The 12,704-nt window shown below is 51.1% G+C and overlaps 1 protein-coding gene across 3 annotated transcripts in view; it reads left to right on the plus strand.

Annotated features, from left to right (window-relative positions):
- The window catches only part of DNAH8 (dynein axonemal heavy chain 8), a 615,913-nt gene that overhangs the window by 119,769 nt on the left and 483,440 nt on the right, over positions 1 to 12,704 (plus strand). For all 3 annotated transcript variants that reach the window (XM_075925079.1, XM_025186355.2, XM_025186358.2), the window contains one exon: positions 8,715 to 8,814. In XM_075925079.1, coding sequence (XP_075781194.1) covers positions 8,715 to 8,814 — 100 coding nt within the window. The remainder of the gene's footprint in view (positions 1 to 8,714; positions 8,815 to 12,704) is intronic.

Genomic DNA, 12,704 nt, shown 5'->3' on the forward strand with positions numbered 1-12,704 from the left:
TCAAAGTGATCCAATCTCCTCCTCCTCTAGGTAGACCCCTGGCTCCAAGCCAGACCTCATGGGACAAGCCTGCCATGCTCAGGTCTGCTGTCTCAGATTCCCCGGTGCTGCTTGGAGTCATGGTGCTGCTCAGAGACTCGGCACCACTGGTCCAACTTGTGGCACAGGTCTGACTTGTGGCATCTTCCTTACTGGTTCTCGGGGGCTGTGTCTACACTGGCAAGTTATTCTGGAAAATCAGCCGCTTTTCCGGAAAAACTTGCCAGCTGTCTACACTGGTCGCTTGAATTTTCGGAAAAGCACTGACGATCTAATGTAAAATCATCAGTGCTTTTCCGGAAAAACTATGCTGCTCCTGTTCGGGCAAAAGTCTTTTTCCGGAAAACTGTTCCAGAAAAGGGCCAGTGTAGACAGCACAGTAGTGTTTTCCGCAAAAAAGCCCCGATCGCGAAAATGACGATCGGGGCTTTTTTGCGGAAAAGCGCGTCTAGATTGGCCACGGACACTTTTCCGGAAAAAGTGCTTTTCCGAAAATGCTTTTAACGGAAAACTTTTCCGTTAAAAGCATTTCCGGAAAATCATGCCAGTGTAGACGTAGCCTTGGAGCCATTCCTGCTTGAGAGCTTCTGTGATGACCTGGTCCCAGTCTGGTTCAGCATGGTGTAGCTGCTGGGGCGTCTGTTGGCCTGCTGGCTACTCTCTGCGACGGGACCCTGGTCCTAGCAGTAAAGACACGGACGTTAAACCTTTTCTCGGAAATACACACACACACACACACACTGCCCTGACCGTCTGCTGACACATGGTCTTGATGCTCCAACCTTTTCCATAGAGACCAGCACCGTGGGAGTGATGCAGTTCCAGCTCCAACTCTTCTCGCTGCTGCTGTCCTGTTGGGAGCTCATTGCAGTGCTATACCTCTCCCTTGTGCCATTCCTTGGACCGTGCCTCTTCAGACCAGCGCCAGCATTCAGAGTATTCCCAGCACCATTTCTCGGTGCATGTAGAGCTTTCTTGGCACTGGCCATTGCCACTTAGGCACCATTCCCGATCTCACTTCTGTCAGCAATCCCATTCTTGCCACCGGTCCCAGGCCTGATCTCAGCATAGGTCTCAGTCTTGATCCTGGCACTGATTCCTATCTCAACACACTTCAACACTCCGGGTTCAAGTCAATCATAGTTGTGAGGATGGTCCACTTTTTGATGCATGACACTAAGTGTTTTTCATCGAGCATTCCCTCCTTCGCTACTGAATCAGTGCCACCATGGCCTTCTCATTTGGGCTCGCTGACATCGTTCTAGAGCAGGGGCTCGTTAATGCCAGACTGGTTCATACTTGTTAGTCTTCCTCTGAGGAAGCATCCTATCCCACAGTGACCACCCCAATGGCAGTTCTGGACCTTGTGGGTGTACTACAAAGCTCAGGGCTCAATCCCAGCAGGGCCCCCTTCAGTCCCTTCAAAACCAAGGGCCCCAGAGGCGACAGTTAACTGCCCCCCACCCAGCACTAGATCCTGCTCCGTCCGTCATGCTTCCTGCTTTCCCCTCATTCCCGTTGGTTCTCAAGCTCCTCAGGGACAAAAGATACACATCATCCTGATAGTCCAGGGCTGGGCCCATCAGCATTTGTACTCCACACTTGTGGAACTCAGGATGTGTCTAGACTATAGGGTTTTTTCGACAAAAGTGGGCTGTTGTCGAAAAAACTATACCTGTGTCTATACTATCACCGTGTTCTGTCGACAGTAAGTCGACAGGACGCAGCAGTTTTGTCAACAGCGGTAAACCCGGTTTTACAAGGAAGAACGCCTTTGTCAACAGAGATCTGTAAACAAAAGGTGTGTGTGGACACAGGGAGCCAGTTCTGTTGAAAAAAAAGGCCTCCAGGAAGAATCCCTGGTGGACAGTCTAGCCTTTATATGTAGAGCCCCCCTGTGGTTCCTGGCCGCAGCCTCTTAAAGGCACAGCCACCCAGACAGGCCTTGCTGTCTGGCAGCTAGCCAGAGCACGCATGTCAGTCGTAAAAGCCATGTCCCAGCCTCAAGGACCCCCTGGCCCTTCTCAGAACAGAGAGGAGGGCCCACCCAAGGGCACCAAAAGGCGGGCACTGGCCTGGTCAGGGCCAGAAATAAAAAACCTGCTGGAGCACTGGTCTCAGGAAGAAGCCCTGCAGGCCCTGCAGACACACCACAAGAATGCGGACATCTATGAGCACCTGGCCCAGGGACTGACCACCAAAGGGCATCACCCCCGCACCATGGCACAAGTGAGGGCCAAGGTCAAAGAGCTGCGGCAGGGATATGCCAAGGCCCAGGACCAGAGCTCCTGCTCCAGGGCAGCCTCAGAGAGCTGCCCTTACTACCAGGAGTTGGCTGGACTCCACTGTATGTGGTGGAGTCCGGGTTACCCCACCACATCCTGGACTGACCCCTTAGGGAGGAAGACCAGGCAGGAGAGATGGGAGAGCTGCACCAGGAGGAGGAGGAGGAGGAGGAAAAGGAGGCAGCAGGGATCTCTCTCAGGAGCTGCTCCTCCAGACCCCAGGAGACCATGGAAAGCGGGGAGGGTACCTCAGGTGAGTGCTTCGAGGGGTCACTGCAAACGGGTTGGTTGGCAGTGTGGGGGGCCATCTAGTCCCATTGCCACTGTGGGGCTCCTGTGAAACTTTCAGGCCGCTACCCAACTCATATGTGGTATCACGTGTAACACCCCTGAGTCTCCTGTCCAAAGGAGAGCCCCTGACAGCCATAGCATGCCCTTGGAGACAGCAGGTGTGCACATAGACATTGATTGTCTTCTCCTCTTTTCCTTCACAGCCGGACCCCCTACCCAACAGGGGAACACCACACCTGCCCCACCCCCATCCTGGACCTGTAGCACCCGCAGGCACTGGCGGGTCTACACAGACCTTCTGAGGAAGCATGTAGTGGCCCTGCAGGACCTCAAGAGGATGGAGGCAGAGGCTGAGTGGCGCACCAGGCTGCTGGATGAGCTGGTCCAGCAGCACACTGCCATCTGTGCCACAATGCAGGAGGTCTTCGCCTTGCTTGTCCCTGTCATTGGCACCGCTTCTGCAGCACGCCAGGCCCCTGCTCCTCCAGCCCCCCCTGCTCCTCCAACCCCCCTTTCCTGCCTTCCCCTCCAGCCCCACTGCTCCTCCAGCCTCCCCTTCCCCCACAGCCCCTCCTGCTCCCGAGCCTTCACATACCCAAGAGCTGCCCCCCCTCCTTCCCAGGCCAGCACTGGCTCTCGCTTCATCCGATCCCAAGGCCGTGACAATGAAAGGCTGCAGGAAAGTGACAGGACCCTGCGATCAGGGAAACAGCGGCCTTCTTGAGCTCCCTCCCCCCTGCAGGTTTTCAGCCCCCCTCCCTCCTTCAGCTTTTCAGTCCCCTACCACTCCAGTTAAAGGACATTTCAGTTATGTTACAAAATCTTTATTTTTGACTGACATTTACTTTGTTTATAAACAGTTGAACAGTAAAAAGAGAAAGTTCTGAGGAAGCAGGGTAACCAGAGCACGCACTGCAGCAGCTTTGCTTTCCCTCTAGGAGGTAGGCAAGCAAGAAGCAGGAGCAGAGCAACGGCTGTTCAGGGGGATCCCTTTAAGCACATGTCTCTGCAAGGGCATGTAGCAGCACCTGGAAATAAAGGCTGCCCCCATGCCCTGCCAGAAGCACTTCTGGATGTCTTCTTTTTTCGACAGAGCGTCCGGCAGTGTGAATGCTCTTTTTCAAAAAAGTGGATCGATTTTTTGATCCACATAATGTAATCTAGATGCTCTTTTTCAACAAAGGCTTTGTGGACAGTATCTGTCGACAAAGCCTCTGTTGAAAAAGGCGTACAGTCTAGACGTAGCCTAGCCTCACAGTACAACCGCCAATTCCACTTCCAGTACTGCTGGACCTCATCATGCAGAATCATGATCACTTGCATCATCCGGACCTGCTTTGGCTCCCCCTCAGGTGCGGCAGCTCTGTGGTTGAACACCATGGAGCAGGCCTGCTCAAAACAGGTTCAGCAGGTTCTCCTTAGTAGTCAGAAACTTTCTATCAGACTCAGATACCTGGCAATATGGAAATGATTCTCATGCTGGTGTCTATAGCACAAGCTGGACCTTCTTTCTACCGCTATGCTGCAGGTACTTGGCTATCTGTTATCTCTGGAACAGCAAGGTCTGGTGACCTCGCTTCATGTGCATCTGGTGGCCATCTCTGTCTTCCATCCAGGAGAAGCAGGCCACAGAATTTTCTCAAGTCCTGTTGTAAGGTGCTTCCTTGAGGGGATCGACAGGTTCTACCCTCTGGTTCATCTCCCTGCCCCCATTTGGGATGTCAACCTCATCTTGTCTGCCCTCATGTGTACACCATTTGAGCTGTTAGCTATGGGCTCTCTACTCTGTCCTGGAAGGTGGCTTTTCTTGTTGCCATCACCTCAGCTCGCAGGGTCTCTGAACTTCAGAGCCTCCATATATGATCTTTCACAAAAATAAGGTCCAGTTTTTCCCTCACCTGGCTTTTCGGCCGAACATGGTCTCCAGCTTCCACATCAGGCAAGATGTCTTTCTTCCTATGTTCTACACTAAGTCTCATAAAAATGCCCAGGAACAACGTCTACATGCCTATGATGTGAGATGTGCACTGACAGTCTACATCAAAAGGACCAAGCCCTTTAGTAAGACATCACAACTGTTTGTAGCAGTGGCAGGCTGGGTAAAAGGACAGCCAGTATCATCACAGTATATATCCTCCTGGATCACCGTGTGCATCCGCACTTGTTACAACCTGGCCAAGGTCCCTCTATCACTGTGCACTCCAAACAAGCACAAGCTTTTTCAGTGGCATTCCTGGCTCATATACCCCTTTAGGAAATCTGCAGAGCGCAACTTAGTCTTTGGCATATACTATGTACTATGCCAGGTGTGGGGAACCTAGGGCTCAGAGGCCAGATGTAGCTCTCAGCTTGCTTGGATACAGCACCTGAGGCTTGGGGCTCCCCTCAGCATTGGGGAGCCTGTGATGGTGCTCCAGCCCCCCACTGCCCTTTGTAGGGGGCTGGAGCTTACAACATCTACTAGTCTGGCCCTCCTAGGATCTGGTGTGCGAGGGGAATGTGGGGAGTGTCTTTCCCCTTCTCAGTTGGGCCACATCAATGAGGAGGTTTTTGTTTGTTTCTTTGTTTTTCTTTTCACCCGTGTGCAGCTGCCGACTGATTTTTATGTGAGTCAGTGGCCCCCAACCTAAAAAAGGTTTCCCACCACCACACTATGCCATTATACAAACAATCAGGACATGGCTTTTGGTACCGAGGTTCTTGAGTCAGCTAGACTCTGAGGGTATGTCTACACTACAAAGTTAATTCAAACTAACAGACGTTAGTTCGAATTAACTTTGATAGGCGCTACACTAGCGCTCCGCTAGTTCGAACTTAATTCGAACTAGTGGAGCGCTTAGTTCACACTAGGTAAACCTCATTCTACAAGGACTAAGCCTAGTTCGAACTTACTAGTTCAAATTAAGGGGTGTGTAGCCCCTTAATTCGAACTAGTGGGAGGCTAGCCCTCCCCAGCTTTCCCTGGTGGCCACTCTGGCCAACACCAGGGAAATTCGTACGCCCCCCTCCCGGTCCCAGACCCCTTAAAGGGGCACGGGCTGGCTACGGTGCCCGTGCCAGGTGCAAGCCTGCCAGCACCCAGCCAGCAGACCCTGCACCTGGCACGGCTTGAGCCAGCCACCCGATGCCCCCCAGCCCTTCTCCTCTTCCCGGGACCAGGCTGGCGGCTCCCGGGAGCTTGCCCGGGACTGCAAGAGGCGGGCACCCGCCTGGTCTAGTGCGGACATCGTGGACCTTGTCCACGACCTCCGCACTAGGCACAGGAAAGTGGCCGTCTACGGCAGGAGAGCTGCCAACCTGGCCACCCAGGAACAGATGTGCATGAAAATCATGGTGGTCCACTGAGATCCCTGACCCTGAGCCCTGAGCTTACAATGACCATACTGGGTCAGACCAAAGGTCCATCTAGCCCAGTAGCCTGTCTGCCGACAGCGGCCAACCCTAGGGACTCTGGAGGGGATGGACCGAAGACAGTGACCAAGCCATTTGTCTCGTGCCATCCCTCTCCAGCCTTCCACAAACTTTGGGCAGGGACGCCACTCCTACCCCCTGGCTAATATCACTCCATGGACCCAACCTCCATGAATTGATCTCACTTCTCTTTAAACTCTGTTCTAGTTCTAGCCTTCACAGCCTTCTGCAGCAAGGAGTTCCACAGGTTGACTCTTTGCTTTGTGAAGAACAACTTTCTGTTACTACTTTGAAGCCTGCTACCCATTCCTTTCCTTTGGTGTCCTCTAGTCCTTCTATTATGGGAACTAATGAAGAAGTTTTCTGTATGCACCCTCTCCACTCCACTCATGCTTTTATAGACCTCTATCCTATCCCCCTCAGTCTCCTCTTTTCTAAACTGAAAAGTCCCAGTCTCTTTAGCCTCTCTTCATATGGGTCCTGTTCTAAACCTCTGATCATTTTAGTTGCCCTCCCCTCTCCCACCCTCTCTCTTCCCCTCTCTCACCTCCTTTTCCCAGTCTCCCCGAGTTTTGTTCAATAAAGAGAGATTCTATTTTTGACCACACGTTTTCTTTATTTTGTACATCAGGATGGGGGGCTAGGGAAGGGTAAGTGGAAGGAGGTGAGGGAGGAATGGGGTACGAGCCCCCGATGGAGAGGACTGGGCTGGCTCTGCGGGCTTCTGGGGGTGGAAGCTCTCCTGCAGCCCCCCAATTGTCCCCTCTCCCCAGATGGCAGCCTGCGGAAAGTGCAGCCAGTCTGATGGCCGAGTGCTCTGATGTGCCCAGTGTGGGTACTCAGGACACTGCAAGCCAGGACTGCTTGCAAGCAGGGAACCCCTGAGAACTGTCTGTCCAGGGTGGGGGTCGGGACCCTTTAAGCACAGCCCTCGGCTAGCCTGAGGCAGCAGCTCCACACTTTAAGTCCTCATCTGATGCCCTGCCGGCACTGCTTCCGGCCATCCTTAATCCCGGTTCAGGGTCCACTTAATGTGGACATGCTAGTTTGAATTAGTAAAACGCTAATTCCAACTAGTTTTTTAGAGTGGATCCGTTAGTTCGAATTAGCTTAGTTCGAATTAACTAATTCAAACTAAGTTAGTTCTAATTAGCGCTGTAGTGTAGACATACCCTGACTCTCACCCCTTGCTCTTGGGTACAGGCTTGTGAAGCACCTAGTGGGAATATATATGAGCAAGCATGCAAAGAAGAAAAAGTTACTTACTTTTGTAAGTGTTGTTCCTTGAGATGTGTTGCTCATATTTAATCCATACCCCCCCTTCCTTTCCCACCATTGGAGTAACCAGAAAGAAGGAACTGAGGAGTGTTTGGGTTGGGAGGGTCATATATGGGGCATCACACTAGTGCCACTCCTGGGGTGATGAGTAGCAGTAGGGCAGTGGTCTGCAACCTTTTTACACACAAGATAACTTTTTCAATTTAAGTGCAATGTAAGATCTACCTCAAACCCAAATACTCTTGCCCCATTTTCTTTCTTCCCCTTCTCCGAGGCCCCACTCTGCTCACTCCATCCCCCTTCCTCCCTGAACCTCATTCATTTTCACCAGGCTGGGGTAGGAGATTGGGGTGCAGGCTCTGGTCTTGTGCCAAGGAGTTTGGAGTGTGGGAGGGTCTCTGGGTTTAGCCCAGGGGGCAGATAGGGGTTCAGGAGGGGGTTCAGGGTGCAAGCTCTGGGAAGGAGTTTGGATGCAGGGGGACTCACATCTGGGCAGGAGGTTTAGGGTTGGGACAGAGGTTCAAGATGTAGGCCCTGGCTAAGCACCACTTAACTTGTGGAGCAGTGAGTTAAGGCAGGCTTACTCCTGCCCTGGCCTTGGGTGTGTCTAGACTACATGCCTCCTTCGACGGAGGCATGTAGATTAGCCAGATCGGAAGAGGGAAATGAAGCCGCGATTAAAATAATCGCGGCTTCATTTAAATTTAAATGGCTGCCCCGATCTGCCGATCAGCTGTTTGTCGGCAGATCGGGGGAGTCTGGACGCGATGCCCCGACAAAGAAGCCTTTCTTCATCGACACAGGTAAGCCTCGTGAAACCAGGTTTACCTGTGTCGATGAAGAAAGGCTTCTTTGTCGGGGCATCGCGTCCAGACTCCCCCGATCTGCCGACAAACAGCTGATCGGCAGATCGGGGCAGCCATTTAAATTTAAATGAAGCCGCGATTATTTTAATCGCGGCTTCATTTCCCTCTTCCGATCTGGCTAATCTACATGCCTCCGTCGAAGGAGGCATGTAGTCTAGACACACCCCTTGTACCACTCCTGAAAGCAGCTTGCATGGACAGCAATGGCTCAATGGTACTATGTGCTGACCCTCATCTACAGGCACTGAGCCCACAACTGCTACTGGCCACAGTTCACCATTATTGATCAATGGGAGCTGCTGCAGGAGTGGTGTCAACAGGCAAGGACAATATATGGAGACCCCCTGCAGTGCCTTTCTCAGGGGCTGCAGGGACATGCCAACCACTTCCTGGAGCAGCAATTTCTGTAGGGATAATTACTCCAGCATTTTAGAATTCACTACTCAAAGAATTAAATTTAAATGTAAGAGAGCCTAGGATCTGCAGAAACAGATTCTAAAGGAAAGCACTCTAATTTCTTGCATTTGATTATAATCTAATATAGGTTTCAGAAGTTGAATATGCCATGCCTGCAGCAGGAAATAGCACATACTGTAGGACTTATTCTCCAGCATTATGTAGCAGAACTTGAAGCTACTAAAAAGGTAATTCATTTTCTGTAATTAAATATTTGAAATATATTGTAATCTAAAGAGTTCCTACTTTATTTGTTAGCCTTTTATATTTGTCTTGATTTATTATAATTCTTCCTCCTTCCTACTCAAGAAAACATCCTGTCTAAACATAGGCATATTTTTCCTTTCTAGGCACATCTGGGGGAATGCGCTCTCATGTAAATTTTGCAATTTAAACAAATAAAAACTTACTTATGTAGGGGTAACGAACATAAGAACAGCCATACTAGGTCACAGCAAAAGTACATCTAGCCCAGTATTCTGTCTGTCGACAGTGGCCAATACCAGATGCCTTCGAGGAAGTGAACAGAACAGGGAATCAAGTGATCCCTCTTCTGTCATCCATTTACAGCCTCTGACAAAGAGAGGCTAAGGACACCATTCCTACCCATCCTGGCTCCTAGCAGGGGCGGATTGGCCCGGCGGGATTCCGTGAATTTCCCGGTGGGCTGTCGGCCGAAGGGCTGACTGGCGGCTATTAGAGGAGGAGGGGGATAAACCTGGCAAGTTGCTCCTCGGAGCAGCTGCCGGAGTTCTGAGTCTGCATGGTCCTTTCTCTCCCCCCCTACTCCAGAGGCATGGCTCCCCCATTCACCTTCAAAGAGGGACCTTCCAAAAGCAGGCACTTACTTCTTACTCCCAACGCATCCATAAGTCTAGCCTTCTTTCAATGAGTCCACTTCACAGGTCCCATTGTTCTTATTGTTCTTGAATCTGGCTTCCACCTTTCTCCAACCATGCAAGTGCCCAGAGATACTTTTCTTTCATGCCTTATCCATTCACACCCCATTCACTCAACAGGACAATCAATTTAGCAAGGGGGGGGTACAAAGTCTACAAGGGTATGTCTACACTACAGCGCTAGTTCGAACTAACTTAGTTCGAATTAGTTAATTCGAACTAAGCTAATTCGAACTAACGCGTCTAGAACTAAAAACTAGTTCGAATTAGCGATTTGCTAAATCGAACTAGGAAGTCCACATTGAGTGGACTCTGAACAGGGCTTAAGGATGGCCGGAAGCAGTGCCGGCAGGGCATCAGAGGAGGACTTAGAGCGTAGAGATGCTGTCTCAGGCTAGCCCAGGGCTGCGCTTAAAGGGTCCCGACCCCCACCCCGGACAGACAGTTCTAAGGGGTGCCCCGCTTGAAAACCGGTCCTGGCTTGGAGTGCCCGGAGTACCCACACTGGGCACATCACAGCACTCGGCCATCAGACCGGCTGCACTTGCCGCAGGCTGCAATCTGAGGAGAGGGGGCAATTGGGGGGCTGCAGGAGAGCTTCCACCCCCCAGAAGCCCAGACGGAGCAATCATCTCTCCTTCGAGTTCAACATTTTGTGAGAAAAACCCAGTTATAATTCCTCAGTTCTTTCTCTATAGTTCTATATTTGTTCACATTTGTTTAAAAAAAAGTTTTTCCTGTTAGTATATAGTCCGTTAAGTCCCACTCTCCTTCCCTTCCCTGTTATATCTTGAACTCTTGTATATAGTTAAAAAAAAAAAAGAGTACAGAAAAGGCAACCCAAAGCAAAGGGAAGGAGCAACATTAATATCCATAATGCTGGGCTCTCCCGGCTTTAAAAAATGCTCCTTGTGCAGTGACTCCATGCCTGCATCTGATGGCCATGCTGTGTGCATCTGCTGTCTTGGTGAGAGCCATGTACCACAAAAATGCGTACACTGCTCAAAACTTACAACCAGGGCCTGCCGTGACCGTGAAATGAGGCTCCGAATGATTCTCTTCGATAAGGTGCTCCAGCTGCCAGCGCCAGCCTCCCCGACTCGGCCTGCGCAGCATCCTCAGAAATGGAGCGCCTCCTCTCCTTCCAGGGCTCCTAAGAGGCCCAGGCCCTCGCCGAGTAGATCTCTGCCTTTGACTTCTCATGGCAGAACTACCTCAGGATCCAATTTAGGTACTTCAGTTTCAAGTGCCTGTTCTGCCTCGAAAGCGCTTTGAAGTTTGCCCCCTGCGTCTCACCACGCCGCTGAAACTTCTCCAGTGGCGGAATCACCCTCGGCACCGAAGTCATCAGCACCGACTCTGCCACTGGCACCACAGGCACAGTCAGCACCACTACGTGCCGCTTCCATTTCTTTATCCTCCTCTCCAGAGGAGCCGATAACTTCGGCACGGGAGCAGACAGCACCAGCCTCGGTGCATGACCGTTCCGCACAGCCCGGATCTCAGGGCAGAACATCACCGATATGGCATATGGCACCGACTTCGGCACTGGAGTGCACAGTGGCCAAAGTACAGGCAAAGACTCATCATATTTGTAGCCTATCCCCGGCCTCACTGCTGCCTGTATTTTCGCCGGCTCCATCACCATCTCCACCCGCACCATCAAGCAGGAGATCACCATGGCTCTCCAGGAGATATTCCTCTCTGAGGGTATGTCTACACTAGCTCAGTAGTTCAAGCTAGGTAGGCAAATGAGGGCAACCAGAGTTGCAAATGAAGCCTGGAATTTAAATATCCTGGGCTTCATTTGTATCTTCCCGGGCACCGCCATTTTTAAATCCCCCTTAGTCCGAACTCCGTGCCCACGGCTACGCGTGGCACGGAGTAGGTAGTTCGAATTAGGATCTCTAATTCGAACTACCGGTACTCCCCATGGAAGCCTGGGATATTTAAATCCCGGGCTTCATTTGCAACTCCAGTTGCCCTCATTTGTCTACCTAGCTCGAACTACCGAGCTAGTGTAGACATACCCTGACAGACTTCCATCTCGATTTCTGACACCTCCCAGAGATCGTTGAGTATCTTGTCATCACTTCTCTGCCTTGCCTTCACCACTCAGGCATAGATCATACTCCCCTTCTCCATCTCTTCGCTCGAGAAGATCATCCTCGTGCTACGATTACACCAAGCATCATTGTTATGAGCATTCTCTCTCGCGCTCATCCTACTATTATCAGGACCGATATTACTATTCCTGTTATCATAGGGACTGCTCACCACATCATCGTCATAGTCGTTATTCACCCACATCTCCTCCACGTTCCATGATGGTCTATTCCTCTTCTAGACACTCCCCACATTCTGTCCCACCACCCTCTGGTCGAGACTTGTCACCGCGCCATTCATCGCCTCTCCTCCAAGGGCAACAGTCCCAGTCTACTGCAGAGTCACATCTCCCTGAAGTATCTCCACTGATCAGTCCTCCTCTCCTGATGAGGCCATCATTCCTGGAGACGTCTCGCCACCAGATGACTTGAGACAATTCCAGGATCTTTTTAAGAGGGTGGCAGTGTCTCAAGAAATCCAACCCACAGAGATCAAGGACAAACAACATCGTCTTTTAAAAAATTTGCAGACTACCCATTCTACTAAATTGGCCATACCTTTGGATGAGGCTATCTTGGAAGTTGCTAACAAACTTTGGCAGACTCCTGCCTCTGTCCTTCCCACTAACAAGTGGGCTGATAAAAAATATTTTGTACCCCCGGAAGGGTCAGAATTTCTGTTCTCCCACCCTCACGCCAACTCTTTGGTGGTCAATGCAGCCCAGCAGCAAGCTAAGACCCCTCATTATAAAGCAAACACATTGGACAAAGAGTCAAAAAGACTCGATTTATTTTGGAGGAAGGTATACACCTCGTCAACTTTGCTCCTTAGAATCGCTAACTACTTAGCACATTTATCAAATCATAATTTTGATAATTGTGGAAAGCTCACAGACCTGATGGAGGCCCTTCCTGAAGCTAAGAGGCCCTTTCTTAAATCTGTGGTCCGGGAGGGTTATGCCGCTACTCGAACCAGCCTCCAGATTGCCATGAATGTAGTGGACACCGCAGCCCGCACCACCGCCACCGCTGTAATTATGCATAGGGCCTCACTCCTCCAGGCAGCGGGAGTGC

The sequence above is a fragment of the Pelodiscus sinensis genome, chromosome 3, assembly GCF_049634645.1.
Source record: "Pelodiscus sinensis isolate JC-2024 chromosome 3, ASM4963464v1, whole genome shotgun sequence".
NCBI classification, from domain to species: domain Eukaryota; kingdom Metazoa; phylum Chordata; order Testudines; family Trionychidae; genus Pelodiscus; species Pelodiscus sinensis.